The sequence below is a fragment of the Oreochromis aureus genome, linkage group 3, assembly GCF_013358895.1.
Source record: "Oreochromis aureus strain Israel breed Guangdong linkage group 3, ZZ_aureus, whole genome shotgun sequence".
NCBI lineage: Eukaryota > Metazoa > Chordata > Actinopteri > Cichliformes > Cichlidae > Oreochromis > Oreochromis aureus.
The window spans coordinates 50378248-50401932 of record NC_052944.1 but is presented as its reverse complement, the minus strand read 5'-3'; the positions used below and the strand labels follow the sequence as shown (position 1 = coordinate 50401932).

General features: G+C 42.6%; 2 protein-coding genes across 2 annotated transcripts in view; both read right to left on the bottom strand.

The window, feature by feature from the left end:
- LOC116335941 (butyrophilin subfamily 2 member A2-like) overlaps window positions 1-23685 on the bottom strand; it is a 144752-nt gene that overhangs the window by 56808 nt on the left and 64259 nt on the right. The window lies entirely within an intron of this gene.
- Window positions 17060-19788, bottom strand: LOC116309936 (ladderlectin-like). Its single transcript, XM_031726662.2, has 6 exons — window positions 19615-19788; window positions 19500-19535; window positions 18240-18349; window positions 18002-18136; window positions 17544-17655; window positions 17060-17406 (listed from the first exon to the last, which is right to left on the bottom strand). Exons 1-6 carry the CDS (start codon window positions 19673-19675, stop codon window positions 17339-17341), a joined length of 522 nt encoding a protein of 173 aa, XP_031582522.2. The 5' UTR covers window positions 19676-19788; the 3' UTR covers window positions 17060-17338.

Below are 23685 nucleotides of genomic sequence, written 5' to 3'. Positions count from 1 at the left end.
GCATGAACACGCTTTGAAGCATTACATTATAGACCACTTTTCACACATGCATTCACTTTTTGTTTTTGTTATTTCTACACAGTGTTCTGAATTATGAACAATGGTCTACAGCCAATCTTGTGTATTATTATACAAACTTTGGTTGTGAGATTCAGATAACTATTTAATAAAAGCTAAATATTTTATATGAGAGTAAGAAAGAAAAGTATATCTTTATGTCCACCTTTCTCTGTTAATGCCCTACCTGGCCCCCTGGCAAAAGCTTTGCTAGATCCGCCCCTGCACAGTTACCAGCTGTCAGCTACACAAAAAAGGAGCTTGGTGTTTACAGGGAGTGCAGAATTATTAGGCAAATGAGTATTTTGTCCACATCATCCTCTTCATGCATGTTGTCTTACTCCAAGCTGTATAGGCTCGAAAGCCTACTACCAATTAAGCATATTAGGTGATGTGCATCTCTGTAATGAGAAGGGGTGTGGTCTAATGACATCAACACCCTATATCAGGTGTGCATAATTATTAGGCAACCTCCTTTCCTTTGGCAAAATGGGTCAAAAGAAGGACTTGACAGGCTCAGAAAAGTCAAAAATAGTGAGATATCTTGCAGAGGGATGCAGCAGTCTTAAAATTGCAAAGCTTCTGAAGCGTGACCATCGAACAATCAAGCGTTTCATTCAAAATAGTCAACAGGGTCGCAAGAAGCGTGTGGAAAAACCAAGGCGCAAAATAACTGCCCATGAACTGAGAAAAGTCAAGCGTGCAGCTGCCAAGATGCCACTTGCCACCAGTTTGGCCATATTTCAGAGCTGCAACATCACTGGAGTGCCCAAAAGCACAAGGTGTGCAATACTCAGAGACACGGCCAAGGTAAGAAAGGCTGAAAGACGACCACCACTGAACAAGACACACAAGCTGAAACGTCAAGACTGGGCCAAGAAATATCTCAAGACTGATTTTTCTAAGGTTTTATGGACTGATGAAATGAGAGTGAGTCTTGATGGGCCAGATGGATGGGCCCGTGGCTGGATTGGTAAAGGGCAGAGAGCTCCAGTCCCACTCAGACGCCAGCAAGGTGGAGGTGGAGTACTGGTTTGGGCTGGTATCATCAAAGATGAGCTTGTGGGGCCTTTTCGGGTTGAGGATGGAGTCAAGCTCAACTCCCAGTCCTACTGCCAGTTTCTGGAAGACACCTTCTTCAAGCAGTGGTACAGGAAGAAGTCTGCATCCTTCAAGAAAAACATGATTTTCATGCAGGACAATGCTCCATCACACGCGTCCAAGTACTCCACAGCGTGGCTGACAAGAAAGGGTATAAAAGAAGGAAAAACTAATGACATGGCCTCCTTGTTCACCTGATCTGAACCCCATTGAGAACCTGTGGTCCATCATCAAATGTGAGATTTACAAGGAGGGAAAACAGTACACCTCTCTGAACAGTGTCTGGGAGGCTGTGGTTGCTGCTGCATGCAATGTTGATGGTGAACAGATCAAAACACTGACAGAATCCATGGATGGCAGGCTTTTGAGCGTCCTTGCAAAGAAAGGTGGCTATATTGGTCGCTGATTTGTTTTTGTTTTGTTTTTGAATGTCAGAAATGTATATTTGTGAATGTGGAGATGTTATATTGGTTTCACTGGTAAAAATAAATAATTGAAATGGGTATATATTTGTTTTTTGTTAAGTTGCCTAATAATTATGCACAGTAATAGTCACCTGCACACACAGATATCCCCCTAAAATAGCTAAAACTAAACACAAACTAAAAACTACTTCGAAAACATTCAGCTTTGATATTAATAATGTGTTTTTTGGGTTCATTGAGAACATGGTTGTTGTTCAATAATAAAATTATTCCTCAAAAATACAACTTGCCTAATAATTCTGCACTCCCTGTATGAGAGTAAGAAAGAAAAGTATATCTTTGTGTCCACCTTTCTCTGTTAATGCCCTACCTGGCCCCTGGCAAAAGCTTTGCTAGATCCGCCCCTGCACAGTTACCAGCTGTCAGCTAAATAAAAAAAAAAGGAGCTTGGTGTTTATTTCTCTCAGAAACAGTTCATAACTTCCTTCAACTCATTCATGTCACCTAAAAAAAAGGTAAACCTGTTTCTCCATCACCAGTTCAGCTCTGATGATTCAGTAAGGTCATCTCCTGGTTTCGACCAGCCGCTTCTACAGCTGTGGCTCCAGCAAACATCAGCTGATACTAGAAATTAAAATCAAATGAATTCTAACAACAGCTGATCAAGCTTAAACGTGCTGCTGTTGTTTAGCGCGATAAACAAACAAGAGAGAAAAGCCGATCATTGATCAGTTTCATGACTGAAGTTTGAACAGGCGAGAGAATGACAGGGAGGCTGTCATAAAGTTCAACATCAGTAACTTAGCGCGCACACAGCTGTATAGAAACTCCATCGTGCTAGCTACCACGCAGTACGAGTTATTATAACTGATTGTAAAAGTCAGCACAACGAAAATAAACTCGGTTTATATCTGACCCAAATAGAGTGCAGGTCATAACTTCTTACCTGAAATTCAGTTCACCTCACGCTCCGACCGGCAGCCGCCTGCTTCTCCTGCCTTCGGTTTCCTGATCCACGATCTACCACCGTCGATCGGGCGGTCGCTCGCCGCCTCGTTCCCGCATGTTCTTTCTGACACACACCGTGGATAGCTGCCCTCGGTTGTAGCTCGCGTCAGCGACTCACCAAACAACTCAGTTATTTTTTCCACATCGACCAGCATCTGGACAATCCACCGCCTTTCACTGTTTGTACCGTTACTAAAAAAAACCCTCATCGGCTCATAAAACGAAAAATAAGTCCAGCTATGACCCTGAGTCAAAAGACAGCCAGCTCGGGTTAGCTAGCTACCTGTCTAGCTCTTTGCAGGCACCGAAAACATCAGAGCTAATATGGGATGTCTTGGTAACACGAGCAGATATTTGAAGTTTACATCTGGCCAATCCACCACCTTTCACTGTTTATACCGTTACTAAAATGAATAAATAAATAAATCATCGGTCCATATAAACGAAAAATAAGTCCAGCTAAAACACATACTGTCGGCGTGCGACCGGTGCTGACACGAGTTTCACCCGCCTCAATATAAGCCAAGCCTGGGTGCTTTTTCACGAAGGGTCGCTAGCGGTGCTAGCTAACTATGCTAGCGGCGCTAGCTAGCTAGCCGGCTATCAGCAACACATAAGAGAACTGCTGCTAAATAAACTACACCTAAACTCGGTTTATATCTGACCCAAATAGAGTGCAGGTCATAACTTCTTACCTGAAATTCAGTTCACCTCACGCTCCTGCCTTCGCTTTCCCTGATCCACGATTGACCTCCGCGTTAGCAAACACCGGTCGATCGGCGGTCGTGGCATGTCCTTTCTGTCATACACGGTGGATAGCTGCCCACTGTTGTAGCTCCGCGTTATAGCACCACCAAACAACTCAGTTATTTTTTCCACATCCAGCTGTAACTCCGATTCTGTGCGAGCATTTGCGAGAGACCGGGAGGTGAAACGACAGAGAGAGTCCCTCGCTATCCATTTGCAGCCAAGGCGCGGCAGCTAGCTAGGTAGCCGGCTAGCTGTCAGGCAGGACCGACGTCGTCAGAGCACTGTCGCTAAATATGGGATGTCTTGATAAAACAAGCAGATATTTGAAGTTTACACACCTACATTCTCGCCTGAAAATATCTTAAAAGTTTATTTTGTGACCTAGAAACACGAATAAAAGACATATAAAACGAAGTGGTGGCCGCCATTGTTCACTCTGTAGAGGCGTGCTATGAATTGTGGGATATGGAGTTTTCAACACAAGGATAAAATCTTTTCGGCTGTACTACTCCCGGTATACCACTAGAGAGAGCCAAGACACCACAAATGAAGTCTGTTTCTATGGTGCCAAAAGCAGAATCTTTCTCAGGAGCCTAGAAATTGGCCTAAATTTGCACTAAAATCTAAATATTTCAAAAACTATAAAAGTTATAAACACCAAAAGTCACACCATACTAGCCCAGCGCCAGCCGCACAAAATGATGTAACATATGTACCCCTATTGTCAAAACTGTTTGGCAGAGGAGGCGGGAAAATTTTCACTAAAATATTAATATTTAAAAAACTATAATATTCATAAACACCAAAAGTCATAGCACACCATTCCAGATCCAGCCGCACAAAATGAGGTAACATATATGAAGCTTGTCCAAAAACTGCGGGTCGAGATACACTGCAAAATTTCAGGCGGAAAAAGGAAAATAATAATAATAATAATAAGAATAATAAATCCGACGAATAGTAATATGTGTGCCTCTTGTCATAGGCACACATAATAATAAGAATAACTAGAAAGCGAAAATTTCAGAAGAAATTTTATGTGTGCCTATGCCGCTGCTAATCAGTGTAGTTTGCCATTCATACGGCTACAGAGAGCAAAACTCAGCAGAGCAGCCATTCTCCACCATGAATTATGATAAAAACAAACACCGCTCGCGCCTCACAGATGACAGCTTACAGTTTTGGGTAAAGATGAGGTGACTTCGTACAGCCCCGATTTGCAGACGCTGTGCACACAGGTTCATGAGCAGAAGTCCCATTGTATCACGGCAGACCCCGACAATGTTTGCATGAACATGCTTTGAAGCATTACGTTATGGACCACTTTTCACACATGGTTGGTGTACCCTCCCAGCCAGCTGTAGCTTTTCAACTCACAGCCCGACACACACCCAAAAAACAGCCAAGAGAGCACAGACTTTACACCCGTGGGTCCACCTCCCCTGCAGCGGCACTGCAGACCACGCCCCGACACACATCAAACACATAAAATAAATATGTATGCACTTTCGCATTCACTTTTTGTTTTTGTTATTTTACACAGTGTTCTGAATGATGAACAATGGTCTACAGCCAATCTTGTGTATTATTATACAAAGTTTGGTTGTAAGATTCAGATAACTATTTAATAAAAGCTAAATATTTTATACAGGGAGTGCAGAATTATTAGGCAAATGAGTATTTTGTCCACATCATCCTCTTCATGCATGTTGTCTTACTCCAAGCTGTATAGGCTCGAAAGTCTACTACCAATTAAGCATATTAGGTGATGTGCATCTCTGTAATGAGAAGGGTATGGTCTAATGACATCAACACCCTATATCAGGTGTGCATAATTATTAGGCAACTTCCTTTCCTTTGGCAAAATGGGTCAAAAGAAGGACTTGACAGGCTCAGAAAAGTCAAAAATAGTGAGATATCTTGCAGAGGCATGCAGCAGTCTTAAAATCGCAAAGCTTCTGAAGCGTGATCATCGAACAATCAAGCGTTTCATTCAAAATAGTCAACAGGGTCGCAAGAAGCGTGTGGAAAACCAAGGCGCAAAATAACTGCCCATGAACTGAGAAAAGTCAAGCGTGCAGCTGCCAAGATGCCACTTGCCACCAGTTTGGCCATATTTCAGAGCTGCAACATCACTGAGTGCCCAAAAGCACAAGGTGTGCAATACTCAGAGACATGGCCAAGGTAAGAAAGGCTGAAAGACGACCACCACTGAACAAGACACACAAGCTGAAACATCAAGACTGGGCCAAGAAATATCTCAAGACTGATTTTTCTAAGGTTTTATGGACTGATGAAATGAGAGTGAGTCTTGATGGGCCAGATGGATGGGCCCGTGGCTGGATTGGTAAAGGGCAGAGAGCTCCAGTCCCACTCAGATGCCAGCAAGGTGGAGGTGGAGTACTGGTTTGGGCTGGTATCATCAAAGATGAGCTTGTGGGGCCTTTTCGGGTTGAGGATGGAGTCAAGCTCAACTCACAGTGCTACTGCCAGTTTCTGGAAGACACCTTCTTCAAGCAGTGGTACAGGAAGAAGTCTGCATGCTTCAAGAAAAACATGATTTTCATGCAGGACAATGCTCCATCACACGCAGCGTCCAAGTACTCCACAGCGTGGCTGGCAAGAAAGGGTATAAAAGAAGAAAAACTAATGACATGGCCTCCTTGTTCACCTGATCTGAACCCATTGAGAACCTGTGGTCCATCATCAAATGTGAGATTTACAAGGAGGGAAAACAATACACCTCTCTGAACAGTGTCTGGGAGGCTGTGGTTGCTGCTGCATGCAATGTTGATGGTGAACAGATCAAAACACTGACAGAATCCATGGATGGCAGGCTTTTGAGTGTCCTTGCAAAGAAAGGTGGCTATATTGGTCGCTGATTTGCTTTGGTTTTGTTTTTGAATGTCAGAAATGTATATTTGTGAATGTGGAGATGTTATATTGGTTTCACTGGTAAAAATAAATAATTGAAATGGGTATATATTTGTTTTTGTTAAGTTGCCTAATAATTATGCACAGTAATAGTCACCTGCACACACAGATATCCCCTAAAATAGCTAAAACTAAAACTACTTCCAAAAACTTTCAGCTTTGATATTAATGAGTTTTTGGGTTCATTTAGAACATGGTTGTTGTTCAATAATAAAATTATTCCTCAAAAATACAACTTGCCTAATAATTCTGCACTCCCTGTATTTGTCTGTCAAAAATAGTTCATAACTTCCTTCAACTTATTCATGTCACCTAAAGAGTAAACCTGTTTCTCCATCACCAGTTCAGCTCTGATGATTCAGTAAGGACATCTGCCGTTTTACAGCTGTAGCTCCAGCAAACATCAGCTGATACCAGAAATTAAAAGCAAATGAATTCTAACAACAGCTGATCAAGCTTAAACGTGCTGCTGTTGTTTTGCGCGATAAACAAACAAGAGAGAAACGCCGATCATTGATCAGTTTCATGACTGAAGTTTCGACAGGGGAGGCTGTCATAAAGTTCAACATGCGCACACAGCTGTATAGAAACTCCGTCGTGCTAGCTAGAACGCAGTACGAGTTATTGTACGTGATTGAAAAAGTCAGCACAACGAAAATAAACTACACCTAAACTCGGTTTATATCTGACCGAAATAGAGTGCAGTTCAAAACTTCTTACCTGAAATTCAGTTCACCTCACGCTCCTGCCTTCGCTTTCCCTGATCCATGATTGACCACCGCGTTAGCAATCGCCTGCCCGGCCTCGTATGTCTCGTTGGCGGCATGTCCTTTCTGTCACACACCGGTGGATAGCTGCCCTCTGTTGTAGCTCCACCACCAAACAACTCAGTTATTTTTTCCACATCGACCAGCATCATCGGCCCATATAAACGAAAAATAAGTCCAGCTAAGACACAGACCCTTGCCGAGCGATCGGGCGATTAAACAAATTTTAGCCACCTCACTATCAGCCAAGCCTGGGTGGTTTTTCACGAAGGGTCGCTAGCCGCGCTAGCTAGCTAAGCTAGCGGCGCTAGCTAGCTAGCCAGCCGGCTATCAGCAACACGTAAGAGAACTGTTGCTAAATAAACTACACCTAAACTCGGTTTATATCTGACCGAAATAGAGTGCAGTTCAAAACTTCTTACCTGAAATTCAGTTCACCTCACGCTCCAGCCTTCGCTTTCCCTGATCCATGATTGACCACCGCGTTAGCAATCGCCTGCCCGGCCTCGTATGTCTGGTTGGCGGCATGTCCTTTCTGTCACACACCGGTGGATAGCTGCCCACTGTTGTAGCTCCGCGTTATAGCACCACCAAACAACTCAGTTATTTTTTCCACATCCAGCTGTAACTCCGATTCTATGCGAGCATTTGCGAGAGACCGGGGAGGTGAAACTACAGAGAGAGTCCCTCGCTATCCATTTGCAGCCAAGTGCGCGGCAGCTAGCTAGGTAGCCGGCTAGCTGTCAGGCAGGACCGACGTAGTCAGAGCACTGTCGCTAAATATGGGATGTCTTGATAAAACAAGCAGATATTTGAAGTTTACACACCTAGATTCTCGCCTGAAAATATCTTAAAAGCTTATTTTGTGACCTAGAAACATGAATAAAAGACATATAAAACGAAGTGGTGGCCGCCATTGTTCACTCTGTAGAGGCGTGCTATGAATTGTGGGATATGGAGTTTTCAACACAAGGATAAATCTTTTCGGCTGTACTACTCCCGGTATACCACTAGAGAGAGCCAAGACACCACAAATGAAGTCTGTTTATTTGGCGCCAAAAGATGAATTGGCCTAAATTTGCACTAAAATCTAAATATTTCAAAAACTATAAAAGTTATAAACACCAAAAGTCACACCATACTAGCCCAGCTCCAGCCGCACAAAATGATCTAACATATGTAATCCTAATGTCAAAACTGTTTGGCAGAGGAGCGCGGGAAAATTTTCACTAAAATATTAATATTTAAAAAACTATAAAATTCATAAACACCAAAAGTCATAGCACACCATTCCAGATCCGGCCGCACAAAATGAGGTAACATATATGAAGCTGGAGAATAATAATAATAATAATAATAATAATAAATCCGACGAATAGTAATATGTGTGCCTCTTTCCATAGGCACACATAATAAATCCGAGGAATAGTAATATGTGTGCCTCTTGGCATAGGCACACATAATGATAGGAATGATTTCCTGAAGCGTTCTTGGCAGTGAGGAATCAGTCTGAGGGAGAAGGTGCTCTGCTGCATCAAAAAGGTTGAGTGTGATGGGTCACTATAAGTAACATTAAAAATATTACATTACATACATAACTTTAGATTAAAATTACATTAACTATAACTGTCAGTATCCCTGAGTCACTGACCAAGTGTTTTCAGTTTGGACTTTTCTCATTGTTTAGATTTCCCATATCTGTTTCCTGTTTTATTATGGTAGCTTTTTGTACATGTGCATTCTGTGTAGTTCTGCTTCCTCATGTTTCATCAGTTAGATTTATCCAACCTGTGTTCTTACCTGTTTCCAATCCTCCTCACTGTCTAATCCATTTAAGCCCTCAGTTCTTTTTCTCGTCTTTGTCAACCCCTCGTGTGTATTTCCAGTTTAGTTCAGTCATTCATGTTCAGTTCATCTAGCTGTAAAACAAAACCGTGCACCATTCTCAGCCAGCCGATGAGTCTTGCGTTTAGGTCCTCTCTCCATTCACCATACACCTGAATGTGACAGTAAGACAAGACCCGTGACTAGTGACATGAAATGGACCCAGTGGACTTTGACTTGTTTGAGTGGCAGCAAGCAGCACTTTCCCCCCTGGAGCGGAAGCTGAGGTTCATCCTTGAGTATGAGTACGCATTCAATGGGATTCATCTGGCTCTTGGGAGTCCTCGAAGGTGCCGCGCTTCTCCACCTCCTGCTCAGCCTGCACTCAAGCCTCCACATTGGAGAGTGGGTGCCCCTCATTGATCTTTGGCTGCTTACTGTCCCGCCTCTCTGCTCCTTGCTCGTCCGCCTGCCTCCTAACCAATCGGCTCTTCCGCCTCGAGGTGGCTCAATCATACATTCTCCCTGCTTTCTCCACCAAGAGGAAGCGAGCCTCCCCATGTCGCTGCTCTTCTCCTTCAGAGCAGTTTCCTATGGTGAGTGAGACAGACTTTTTTCTTCCCATTCACCACAAGTCAAAGACTCCAGTTCAAACCACCATCACCTCACCTAGAGGCCTGTCACGGTCACTCAACTAAACCCTAACTAAATAACAACACAAGAACTTAATATTATTACAATCTAACATAAAATCAAAAATATAAAATAAACTCAAAATGCTCGGTCACAGACCCAGCCCTCTGACAGCCGATACTTTTTTTTAGTTTTACTTGAGCAATGAAGTTGAAACAGTACTTCAACTTTTATGGTAGTAATGATATTTTACAATTCTTCAGTCAGCACAGTGCAGAAAGCTGAAGATGTCCATGTATAGTAGAGATAGCCAGCACAAATAGTTTTAATCTGATCCAAAATATTGTTAAATTGGCAAATATTGGAGGAAGATGTTTGTGTATGTATTTGTGGGTGGGGGATCTCTGCTTGCCTTTCTCTGAAAGTCACCACATGCCACTGCCCAATAGTATTTCCCTGTTCTGTCCATTTCACACTTATCCCTTTGTGTTAAATGGACACACATGCAGAAGTTGCAGTAAGCTGCAACACCAGTAGAGGGAGACATTTTATTTCAAGCCAACATGAAAGTGATCACGTGAAAACATTTAAAAAGACATTATTAACACATTTACATGTAAATACATATAAGCCACCTAGCTTAATCATTTCTAGCAATGAAGAAAACTGAAGTGTACTTCAAATGTTTTTTTACTAACTACAGACTTATTGGTTTTAACCCTTTAAGACCTACCATAGAACCAAGTCTGCCAGAGCTTATCTTTATATTTTTACATGCTGTAGTGCTATTTTTGGGAGCATTTCAAGTTGCTATACATCAATGCAACCATTATAGCCCGAATTTTAATAATATGTATGCATTAAGTGCATAGTAATTACATAAATTGCAAAACAGTGCAATAAACTACAAAAAAAATTAAAATCTTTTTTCTTTTTTCTTTTTTTTTTACATATATTTCTAGTTAGAGAAATGTAAGAGGCTTATCCCTCAAAACTGTAAATACAAAAAAGTTGCACAAAACAGTTTCCCACCACAGGAAATTTATTTTGAGTGTCTTCATCGTTTTATTTTTGAAATACACCAATTTTTATATAGTGTAGGAAAAACGAAAATAAATATTAGAGTGCAAATTTGCAAAAAAGCTGAATCGCTACCTTATCGTGGTGGAGGGGTTTGTGTGTCACAGGGATCCCAGGGGCTATGTTGTCTGGGGGCTTTTGCCCCCTGGTAGGGTCTCCCATGGCAAATTGGTCCTGGGTGAGGGACCAGACAAAGAGCGATTCAGAAGACCCGTAAGAAAAGAACATCGAGGGAACAGTTTACCCTGCCCGGGATAGGGTTACCGGGGCCCCGCCCTGGAGCCAGGCCCGGGAGGGTGCCCGAGGGCGGCGTCTGGTGCCGGGCCTTAGTCCATGGGGCCCGGCAGGGCACAGCCCGAAGAGGAGACATGGGCCCATCCTCCCGCAGGCCCACCACCCGCAGGAGGCGCCATAGGGGTCGGGTGCAATGTGTGTCGGGCGGCGGCCAGGAGCGGAGGCCCTGGCGGACCGATCCCCGGCTGCCAAGACTGGCAATAGGGACACTTATAGGGATACTTAACCTGACAGTTAAAGTTTCTGCAGTCTCCTTCAGCCTGTTACCCACTACTCTCTACCTCACCTTTGGACTATTGTTGTTTGGTTGTTATTGGACTTCTGTGCAAATCACAGTTTGGCCATAACGAACACCTTGTTCGAACATAAGAGTGTCCATAAGTGCACGTGGCACCAGGATGCTCTAGGCCGCAGGTCGATGATCGATTTTGTAATCGTATCACCAGACCTGCGACCATATGTTCTGGACACTCGGGTAAAGAGAGGGGCTGAGCTGTCAACTGATCACCACCTGGTGGTGAGTTGGATCAGGTGGCGGGGAGGACGCTGGACAGACCCGGTGCACCTAAAGCGCGTAGTGAGGGTGTGCTGGGAGCGTCTAGCAGAGGCCCCAGTCCGCGAGATCTTCAACGCACACCTCCGGCAGAGCTTCAACAACATTCCGAGGGAGACTGGGGACATTGAGTCCGAATGGACCATGTTCAGCGTCTCCATTGCAAGCTGCTGCATTGAGCTGCGCCGCAAGGTGGTTGGTGCCTGCCGTGGTGGTAATCCCAGAACCAAATGGTGGACACCAGAGGTGAAGGGAGCCACCAGGCTGAAGAAGGAGTCCTATCGGGCTTGGTTAGCCTGTGGGACTCCAGAGGCAGCTGACAGGTATCGACAGGCCAAGCGGAATGCGGCTCGGGCAGTGGCTGAAGCAAAAACTCGGGTGTGGGAGGAGTTCGAGAGGCCATGGAAAAAGACTTTCGGACTGCCTCGAAGAGATTCTGGCAAACCGTCAGGCGTCTCAGGAGGGGAAAGCGGTGCTCTACCTGCACTGTGTATAGTGCTGGCGGTGCGCTGCTGACGTCGACTGAGAAAATTGTCAGACGGTGGAAGGAATACTGAGGACCTCCTTAATCCCACTGACACGTCTTCCGAGGAGGAAGCAGAGTCTGGGGATGAGGGAATGACCCGCCAGTTTCTGGGGTCGAGGTCACTGAGGCAGTTAAACAACTCCTCGGTGGCAGAGCCCCTGGTGTTGATGAGGTCCGCCCGAGTTCCTGAAGGCTCTGGACGTTGTAGGGCTGTCCTGGTTGACACGCCTCTACAATGTTGCGTGGAGATCAGGGCAGTACCCTGGACTGGCAGACCGGGTGGTGGTCCCCATCTTTAAGAAGGGAGACCGGAGGGTGTGTTCCAACTACAGGGGATCACACTCCTCAGCCTCCTGGGAAAGTCTATGCCAGGGTGCTGAAAGGAGAGTTCGTCCGTTAGTCGAACCTCGGATACAGGAGGAACAATGCAGTTTTTCGTCCTGGTCGCGGAACACTGGACCAGCTCTTTATCCTCTCAAGGATACTTGAGGGTGCATGGGAGTTTGCCCAACCAGTCTACATGTGTTTTGTGGACTTGGAGAAGGCATTCGACCGTGTCCCTCGGGTGTCCTGTGGGAGGTGTTGCGGAGTATGGGGTGTCTGGCCCACTGCTACGGGCCATTCGATCCCTATACAACCGTTGTAAGAGTTTGGTTCGCATTGCCGGCAATAAGTCGGACTCGTTTCCGGTGGGTGATGGGCTCCGCCCAGGCTGCCCTTATCACCGATTCTGTTCATAATTTTTATGGACAGGATTTCTAAAGGCGCAGCCAAGTGGCGGAGGGCTTTCACTTGGTGGCCTCAGAATCTCATCTCTGCTTTTTGCGGATGATGTGGCTCTGATGGCTTCATCGGTGGGGGCCTCCAGCTCGCACTGGAACGGTTCGCAGCCGAGTGTGAAGCAGCGGGAATGAGGATCAGCACCTCCAAATCTGAGGCCATGGTTCTCAGCCGGAAAAGGGTGGAGTGCCCACTCCGGGTCGGGGATGAGTTCCTGCCCCAAGTGGAGGAGTTTAAGTATCTCGGGGTCTTGTTCGCGAGTGATGGGAGAAGGAGCCGGAGATCGACAGGCGGATTGGTGCTGCGGCTGCAGTGATGCGGACGCTGCACCGGTCCGTCGTGGTGAAGAGGGAGCTGAGTGTAAAAGCGAAGCTCTCAATTTACCGGTCGATCTACGTCCCGACCCTCACCTATGGCCACGAGCTGTGGGTAGTGACCGAAAGAACGAGATCGCGGATACAAGCGGCAGAAATGAGCTTCCTCCGAAGGGTGGCTGGCCTCTCCCTTAGAGATAGGGTGAGAAGTTCGGCCATCCGGGAGGGGCTCAGAGTAGAGCCGCTGCTCCTCCACATCGAAAGGAGCCAGTTGAGGTGGTTCGGGCATCTGACAAGGATGCCCCTGGGCGCCTCCTGGGTGAGGTGTTCGGGCATGTCCCACGGGAGGAGGCCCAGGGCAGACCCAGGGCGCTGGAGAGATTATATCTCTCGGCTGGCCTGGGAACGCCTTTGGTGTTCCCCGGATGAGCTGGAGGAGGTGGCTGGGGAGGGAGGTCTGGGCTTCTCTGCTTAGGCTGCTGCCCCCGCGACCCGACCTCGGATAAAGCGGATGAGGATGGATGGATGGATGGATGGATGGATTTGCAAAAAAGCAGCATATACATCAAAATACACTATTTCCAGCAGTGCAATATGAGTCCAAAGCATCCCAGAAACGACACAGAAAGTCATAAAGTCAAAGATAACTTAAAAACACTAGTACAGGCTCATGAGGCCCTGATGGTAAAAAACTACATTTCCGCGAAAATGACGTCACTTCCGGTTTCGGGCAGGTCATGGCGGACATGCGAAAGTTCGCGCTGACATCTATTCCAACCTAGGAAGTGTTATGAACAGCTGATCGGATCGGCAAAGCGTGTTTCTGGAATATTGTGTTTTTGTTGCTGCAAGCGCTTTTTATGCAGTTTTTGCAAAGCCATATGTGGAAGGAAACTGTGACCTAGGACAAGCTAATGGCATGAGATGTAAGTACAACTCCTCCGGTTCATATGCAAAAAAAATTATTGCGCTAGCTTACATGGGTGCAGTGCTACCTGGATTTAAAAATAGTTACGCAAAACAGAGCATGCCCGCTCCGACCGGTTTTAAAGGGTTAAACACATTAGTTCCACATGGTGATACTGCAACTTCTGGATACATGTACATTTTACACTTTGGAGAGACAAAGCTTGAAATGGACACAGTGGATCAGCGTGTCTATTAAAGGTAGTGTAATTTAGCTTGTACTAAAATTAAAACAAACAAACAAATAAACAAAAAAATGAAGGTGGCAATGAGACACATTCAATCATAGTAATAGATGTCTTTATAAAGGAGTATTTTTATCAATATTTTATTGTGTTAATACTTTTAAAAATGTGCTTTCATAACATTAATGTTATTTTATGCTAGATTTACAGTTTTTTGCAATAGTGTAATAATTGTCACGGGGAGCACAGGAATGAACCCAGAAGCAGACACAACTCAAAGTACTTGAGCAGTGGCGGTCCTAGCCTGTTTGGCGCCCTGGGCGAACACTCCCTCTGGCACCCCCTACCCCCAAACGACTATTAGTGCTATTTCTTAAATGTGTAAAATCTGTAACATATTGTATTGTTTGGAGTTTAGTCTGTTGTTTAGTCTGTATCTTTTGCTCATTTCTCCTCCTCTTCTTTTCTTTTTTTTTTTTCTAAACTGAGCAGCTGATGGCTTTGAACTTTTCTTGTCCATCTTCCATTGATTTTAATTTTGCGCTCCAGTATGAACACCCATCCCCCAACCCGAGGATCACCACAACATAACCTAATAGACCTACAGCTTAGTTCACAGATTCGCTTTGTCTAGGGTGTATTTCTGGGATTTCGCACAACCCAGGAACTAATCATGAATACATAATGGGCTTGGATTTACATCATTATGAATGAAATGTGCTCTATTTGGAAGCAGCCGGCCCCCTCTGCTTTTGACAGGTTGTGTGTAAGACTTTAAATCATCAAACTGTAAATTATAAATTTTAAACTGTTATTGATCCCTTTACCCCTAGTTCTAAAGTGTATATTTATTTTCTTACTCTTCTTATATTTATTGTTTGTTTACTCGTACTGCTGTAACTGGAGCCTCGTCGTCTCGTCTCTCTATATACTGGACTGTATGTAGCGGAGATGATAATAAAGTTTACTTTGACTTCAGCACAGCAGTAAGCAGGCGCACCGAGGGCTGTCGCGCTCACTCTTCGCGTATAGAATTTAGGAAAAAAATTAAATGCAAAGGTACATTAAGTGCAGATTATAAGTCTGTATCATAATGTCTGGTGTTTTCATGTTTGTTGGTTTGTTTTTATTTTGTTTTATTTTGCGAGTTGCTATTAGGTGCTGTTTCAGCCAGCCAGAGAATCCCCGCCGCCCCGCCCTCTCCTCCCTGTGCCACAAGCAGCAGGTGCACCTCGCAAACGGAGGGCGCCCTTACTCCTTGCAAATGGGCGATAGAAAACCGATCGGTGCCCATGCAATCCCAAAAATGCGCTGGCATGATGTCGGGGCAGCATGGGTGCGAGCAACTTTCTTTTGCCGATGCCGGATGCCGCCCTGGGCAACCGCCCGTGTCATCCATATCAGCACAAACCCACCTGCTGACCCACCTGCCCGCGGGGGGTGGAAGTCCCCTCTCGACCCTGTGGGTGATCAATTCTTCAAGCTTGGGTGCTCTACCTGAGGCCTGGGAGCTTGAGGATCTTTGCTGTTCCTAGGACTGCGCTCTTCTGGACAGAGATTTCGGATGTTGGAGATAGCTAGGGGGTCACTACACTGAGTGCTCCTATTACCACTGGGACCACTGTTACCTTCACTCTCCACATCTTCTTGCGAAATAGATAAATATGAAGGCATGCCGGCTGGATCAACATGGTCCGCGTCAGGTGTTGAGGAACCACGGCACCCTGATGAGAAGTGGGCTACTGGAACAAGAAGGCATTGGTGGGCAAGAGACGAAAATAGGGCGTTGTTGGAATGCTACTACACAAGTAACCCTGGCAGAAGAGGTTATATGAATAGGATGAGGGACCTGTGGAATCTTCGCTACCCAACATCCACATTGACGGTAAAACAACTAGTAGCTTAGTGTTCCAACATTCGGAAGAAGGCACTGCTCTCACAGTTAGAGATTGAAGAGTTACAAAACACATGCTACGGCAAGTTGGAGCCAGGACGACAGGTCAGGGGGGAGATATCATCAACCCCACCCGAGATTAAGACAGAGTCATAGTGAAACCTGGATCCTCCATAGCCAGTTACCAAGACTACCTCGGAAGATCTGCGAGATGATGTGAATTCAGCACTACAGATGATACCTACAGCCACCATTACTGAGACTAACAAGCTGATCTACACCACGGCAGCTACAAGTTGAACAGCCACAAGAAGCAGACCAATAACCTGCCTTAGTACCACATGGAAGCTCCTGTCAGGCATCATAGAGGCTAAGATGAACAGGCACATGGGCCAATACAATGAGCGGGGCACAGTGAGGGATTGGTGAGAATACCAGATGCGCTAAATACCAGACCGAGCAGTCGGTCCCCATCAGCAACCTCCAGGACTGACATGTGGTGCGTTCACTTATCCGAAAAAGTGACACTTCTGACCTCCGGCTGCACCATGCACGCTATGTCTCCTAGTGAGTGCCCGTTTTAATTAGGTTTATCTGTTTTATAAAGTGCAATGCCTTTGATGTACATTGTCACATTGTCTTAACAATAGTACTTTGATGCCTGTTTCAAACTTTATGACACCCTGCATCTCAAGAAATTTTTATCATTTTTAAATGATAAACACACCTCATGTGCATCAGTTCCTCCAATCCTGGTTGGTTTGTATAAATGTGTAGCAGTCATAATCAGCTTCTGAATCTTATGATACTCCTTGATGTTGTGCACAAATGCAAGGTTTTCCCTCATAGATATATAGTTTTTCTTAAATGTATATTTAAAAAAAGCTAACCAAATTTTGAGTTTTTCATTTTATATGTACACACAAGTGGCTTTACACACACATTACTAAAACACAAGTGATGCAACACACTGCTTAAGAGTTTTATTATTGCAAAGGAAGAAGAGTTTACAGAGAAAAAATGTGCGAAGATGAGCAATACTTTTTACTGAAAGATTCACAACTACTTTTCCACAGTTTAAAATTTAGGGTTGAGTACTGGAGTGCTACTATTCATGACATAGACTTTTTATTTTGTTGCAAAACTTTTATGCTACAGACAAAAGATGAAACAAATATTGTAAAGCCAAATGAAGAAGAAAAACAAAAGTCATTGCACACCAAACAGTGTGTATTTTGACAGAAATTTCACATTTTCTTAACACAAACAGAAGGTCGATGTACCTGACACCCTACATCATCCCAGCACTTGGAACCTGTGAGATCCAAAAGCAGAAATCAGCAAAATTCTACACAAATCAAAACCTGAGACAATCCTTTTGACCTTTACTCGTTATCATTAAAAATATTTCACACATTTATAAATCCTGTGAAATGTTATGTACTGGTTTACCGCTATGGTTAATTTGCAGACAGTGCTGGTTGCGCCTGAAATTATTGGGCTCTCCTGGGCACCAGTTTGAATATTGGAAACTCATTCCATCAGTCCATAACCAGGCATTCTCCTAGATGAGAGAAATTGCGCATAGCACAGATTTTATTCACACCAAATCATCAAGTCTAGCCACTGTCCCAGCAGAATAGCTATCATTAATGCAAGCCCACATCATATCTCACAGATACATTATTAAAGCTGCTTTAGCCAGTGTACTGTTTCTGCATTCTCTACATCTTCTACCTCCACCTCAGGTGTCTTCCATGCTGTTTCAGATTTAATCTATTATCTCTTTCATTGTAAATACTCTCCCTGCTGTAGGCTTTACATATATTCATTTAAAATAGCAGGGAGGGTCTAGTTCAGAGTCATTCATACATAAATTAATAGAAATAGTGTAAGGCTAAACAAAATACCTCCTGTGCATCACTTCCTCCAATCCAGGTTTCTTGGTTGCCATGAGTGGCAGTCATTATCATGTGCTGAATCCCATGGTACTCTGTGATGCTGTGCACAGATGCAAGGTTGGCCCCCATGGACAAGCAGTTTCTCTTCAATGGAGATGGAAAGCATGGAGCAACATCTGGACTCAGTTACAGTAAAAGGATATGGATCAATCAAGTGTTGATGACAATACAAATGGAATAAACCTACCTCTGCTTTAGCCCATGTCATGGGTCCTGGAACGTAGAGGAAGCAGCGACCACTCAACAGAGTCCAACCACCAGGACAATCAGTAGACCTCTTGGCCAGGTGCCTTTTGACTGGGGGAAAATTATGAGTTGTACACTTTGGGTTTTTCCACGAGAGATCAACATTTCCACTCTCTAGCCTTAATTCAAACCCAGATGTGGATTTAACCTTCCTGTTGTGTTTGGGTCATATCGTTTACGAAAGAGAACAAAACTGTAGACCCCTTTAGATTTGTGAAGAAGTCCAGCTGAACTGAAGAAGCCTCTTGGATGAGAGGTGAAATGTCTTCACAAACTTAAAGAAGTCCAGTTGCCTTCTTTTTTCAACTTCTCTAAACTTCCACGACCTGAACTGTTTTCAACTCAGCTCAGTATCTTTTAAATTCAAACTGCATGGTTGGATTTTTGTCCATATCTGGATCAGCAATGCTACAGTCTGCCTTTACAAGCATTTGTAAAAGGATGGGTTACTCTAAAGACTTCATTGAAGTCAGGTATGATACAGTAATAGGATGCCACCTTTGCAAGAAGCCAATTCATCAAATCTCTTACCTTATAGATGCTCCTAAACAAATCAGTTGTAAGTGATTATTCCAAATTCAAAGCGTTTACTCAACCACAAAGTAGCAGAGCACATAGTTACAGTGCTGAGGTACATAAAAAGTAAGATTTCACAACACACTGCTGATTAAATAACATTAAGCTAATGTTTTGTTTTTTGTTTTTGTTTTTTTTAGAGAAAACAAATACCAAGTTACATGAAACAATGAAAAGTTAACAAGAAAAAACAAATGTGTAAAAATGTATTGTCATCAGAATGTAGGAGCTCTAAATTCTGTGTAGCAAGAGAATCATTTCCTTATGCCAGTTTAAGCTATACATTAGTTGCCTTTATTTTAATTTATTTGTAGTCCATCATTGTACACAGTTTTTTTCTTTTTTCTCATAAATTTGCCCTTCTTTTGTTTGTCTTTTTCTCCTCAATTTATGACTAATCTAAATCTTAAAGATGTATTTTTTCTTGTCATTTGTTTATTTATTCATGTATATCTTTCTTTCTTATTAACCCAATAAGGTGACATAGAAATAACATGTTTTGATGTTAAATCCTTAAGCCATTTGACATCATGTAAATAGAAAATAAAATCATGTTATGTAACTGCAGATGATTATATAATTAGGCAAAAACTTTTTGCAAAATTGTTGCCGTATGCTGACTGACCTGTTTGATTAGTTGCAGTCCTTCCTTCAGGGAGAACTGAAAAAAAGGACACTTGTTGAATCTTTTGCCACCATTTACAAATAAGACTGTACAGTGAAATACTCACAATACTCACCAGCAGCATGGGACAGAGTCATCACAGCACAAACAAACACACACACAGGAAACATCTTCATGGTGATACAGATGATACAGCAATGTTATGAAACATCAGAAAGTGTGTGGCAGAGGGGATGCAGAATGACCGTCTCTTCTTCTTTCTTAGTATCAGCCTGTAGCTACAAACTTTGAAGGGAAAGCACAGATAATATATACAGGTTCTTATCTCAGCATCTATCATAAAATGAGGAAGTGACACAGCCAAACACAAAGAAATGGCATTTTAGATAAAGTAAGATCGGAGCTTTGAATGTTTGATCCAGCTATGAAGTTATTAATCAACACCACATATTTTTGCTTGTTTTTTCCTGTTTTTGTTTGTTTGTTTTGTTTTTGTGGGATTTGTGGCATTCCACTGCATTGTACTGACTTTTTATGTATCTCTTTGCACCTTTTCTAAATGCATTTATGGTGGAAATGGCCACTATTAATGTAAAAGAAAACAAAAATCAGGCATCGGATAACAAGATTTGTTATACAAACATGTCCAGAGTATATATACAGTGCTAATGTACAGTGTGAATGGCAGAGAGAGACGGGGGGAAACTCAACAAACTGGTCAAGAGGGCCAGCTCTGTCCTGGACTGTCCGCTGAAGTCCATCGAGCAGGTTGGGGAGGAGAGGATGTCTAAGCTAATATCCATCATGGACAACACCTCCCACCCCCTGCATGAGACTGTACGAGCACTGAGCAGCTCGTTCAGCAGTAGACTTTTACACCCACAGTGTAGGAAGGAGCGCTACCGCAGGTCATTCTTACCAGCAGCCGTCAGCCTCTATAACACAGCTTAACATCCCTTTGGTCATCTGACCCACCTGCCTGACTGTTTACTGTACATTTTATACATACGTCCGTACAATATTTCTATTTTTTTCTATACATATTCTGTACATTGTTACCTGTATATTCGAATTTTGGTTGCTTATGTATATAGGACCACTTGTGCCTTCCTTTATATCTTATCTTTCCCTTGCCATAAGAGCTCTGTAACAGTGAAATTTCTCATCTGTGGGATAATAAAGGTTTATTCTATTCTATTCTATTCTATTCTATTCTAAACAATGGGTTGCTAGGCAACGTGATAGAATCATAATATTTGGTCAATATAAGAACATTGAAGAGCTGAACATGCCAAGATTGATTGCTTAACTCAACCAATGTAGGTGAAGATCTAAAAGACACTGTCATAAAATTGCACCCAAAGGGGACCCAAAATTAAAAAAAAAAAAAAAAACCCACAAAAAAATCCCAAAAAGCTATTAAGGTTGATGAGACAGCCTAGGAATGCAAAGCCAGTTTAATGAAAATCCACAATCCACAATGATATTACACTGCACAGAACTACAGTGTGGCTCTTTAGTATCCTGCACATGCACAATGGGCACCCTGTAGGTCCTTCTGTGCTTAGTGTGCCCCACTCAGAATTAATAAGATAAGATAAGATAAGATAAGATAAGATAAGATAAGATAAGATAAGATAGACAGACAGATATAAGTAATAAGATAGAAATGTTATCTTAAGCCTCAAAAATATCTTATTTTTGAGGCATGGAGTTTTCTTTTTTTTTTCTTTTTTTTAATTCTGGGAACTAATTAGAATTTACAGTGACTTCATGCTGGTGCTGGGATGTGGGTCTATCTGCAGTGTCCTCATACAGTCTGCTTCCTCCCTTGAAGCCTGTTTGAAAGGCAGACAAAATTGCCTTAAGGTAACTTATTAAACTAAACAAACATTGAAATCTTGGTTTAATTTTATACCAAATAAACTGAACATAAAGGTATTATTTGTCATGGTCCTGAGTCTGATGACTCAGTGTTTTTGTTTTAATTAATACCATCTTATGTTTCGGTTTTATTCTGGTTATGTCTTCTGCTAGGTTTTCTAGTTCTTAGGTTTTGGTTCTCCCTTTGTTCTGTATCTAGTAGTGGTGTGCGATACTGCATATTTTGGTATCGATCTGATACCAAGTAAATACGGGCCAGTATCCCCGATATCGATACTTTTCAATAAATAGGGTGGATGCGTCATTGAATTACTAAATCTCAATTAATTTTCATGACCTTAAGTGTTTTTTGTGGTGTTTCCTTTTTTTATTATTAAATAGTTAAAACCCAGGAAATAATTAGGACAAAGTTTATAATTAAATAGAAAATGCTTTATTGTTGTGGTTGGTCTGCCATGCTGCTGCAGGTGAGATGGACTCACCTACCTACACCGCATCTACAATCACGCCTCGCCGGCTTAAAACCTGTGCTCTGCTTGTGTTGCTGTTGGTGATGTGTACGGCTGGCAGCGGGAGAGCTGCAGCTGTTGAATGTACTGTTACAGCAACTGTGTGATTATTGTAAGAATAAATGACCCTGCGAAGCATGAAAATGGGTCTGCCATTTTCATGGTTTAGTTAAGTTTAGTTTTTTATGAAATTAAAATCAAAATTCTCAACAACAAAAACAACTGGTGAAAATATCAATCATATGTAAACAACTTAACAACCCCCAAAGCGTCTAAGTCACGTCACGTGACAGCGCAACATCTAAACACAATAGAGGGGAGGAGGAGCCTGGCTGTTCCGTCTTTGCGGAAAGCACAGCATTGCAAACAAGAGCAGAACTTAAAGTAAAAAATCGATCTCACCAGGCTAGTATCGATCCGATACCGATGCCGACTTGGTATCGATATAATCTATATTTGGATCGATCTGCCCACCACCAGTATCTAGTCTGTGTCTCTTTACCTGTCATGTGCTTTGTGTTTAATTTTGACACTCTTCTGCATTCAGTCTCTGTCCCCATGTTTTCTCTGTGCCTGTCCTGGTCCCACATCTCCTGTCTAGTGTTGGTCTACTCATCCCTGTCTCTATGTTTCCTCTGTTTCCAAGTCAGTCCTGTCTCTGTGTGAAGCCCGTGTCTTTGAGTCTGTGTCTGTAAATTCAGTGGATGTCTTTCCTGTTTTACTTCAACTAACCATTATGAGTGTTTGGATTTATTTGTCTGCTTTAATCATTTAGTATTTTTCTGTAATGCTACATATACTACAATACAAAGAGATATTGTGAGCCTTCATTTCCACTTCCACTAAAAGAGTGATTAAAGAGCTTTTTACAGCTGCCATGTGGTTTTGTGCCAGATATTAAAATGTAGTCATTGTGTATGTAGCTTAAGGGCGTTTTGTGTTTATGAATAAAAAAACAAAAACAAAACAAAACTACAATTGGTCTAATTATATGAGCTGTAGCATCCAGTGTTTTTAAGAAAGACAAAGATCGTCATCACTGTTTGTGCAGTATGCAAAAATTTTGAAACTGAATTTATTCAAAATTTCCCCAGTGATGTTCAGTATGATTTAGATTCAGTGTGATAATTCAAGTGCACGAGTGTTTCATACAAAATTATCACAAATTTTAAAGCATAATAAAACTAAATTCACAAACATTTATGTACCCATTGTCAACACAGTTAAAAGTGATGTGGTAAAGATACCACCAAAACTCTTGTGACATGTCTCAACTTCAGTTTTGAAGAGTGGTTTTAAAAACTCCAACTTCTTCAAAATGTTACCAAAGCTGTCAGATAACTGATGAAACCAAGATAGTTTATCTTCAAGTCACAGACCTACATGAGTTCCTACCCTATTTTTATGTTTTGTATATTAAAGAAGAAGAAAACACAACTTCAGTGACATGGTTTTATTTAAATTCAGTGTTGCATTATACAGAGGCAAAAATACAAAAAAAGAAAGTAAAATAAATAAAATAAAAATGTGTCAATGTCCAAAAAACTTAACTGGACTTACACTGTAAAATGTAATTAGTTCACAGAACTCAAAAAAACTATGCAAACTCGTTGCCTCAAAAAAAAAACTGAGTAAAGTTTACTTAAGATGACTAAGTTAGGACAACTTATTCATTGCAAGTATGCAGTATTAAGAATAACTTGATATTTCTGACTGTACAATAGTAATTGTTTACCCACTGACAAACATTTCAAGTTCAACTAAATTAAAAAAACAAAAACAATTTGTGGTAA

What these genes read in the sequence shown, in the direction of transcription:
- LOC116309936 (XM_031726662.2), bottom strand. Translation starts at nt 19,675, where the DNA reads ATGAAGATGTTTCCTGTGTGTGTGTTTGTTTGTGCTGTGATGACTCTG. An exon ending in GAGGAAGTGATGCACAGGAG is followed by an intron (nt 17,656 to 18,001) that starts GTATTTTGTTTA and finishes TCTCTCATCTAG; the next exon opens with GAGAATGCCTGGTTATGGAC. An exon ending in TCTGCAAATTAACCATAGCG is followed by an intron (nt 17,407 to 17,543) that starts GTAAACCAGTAC and finishes TGGATCTCACAG; the next exon opens with GTTCCAAGTGCTGGGATGAT.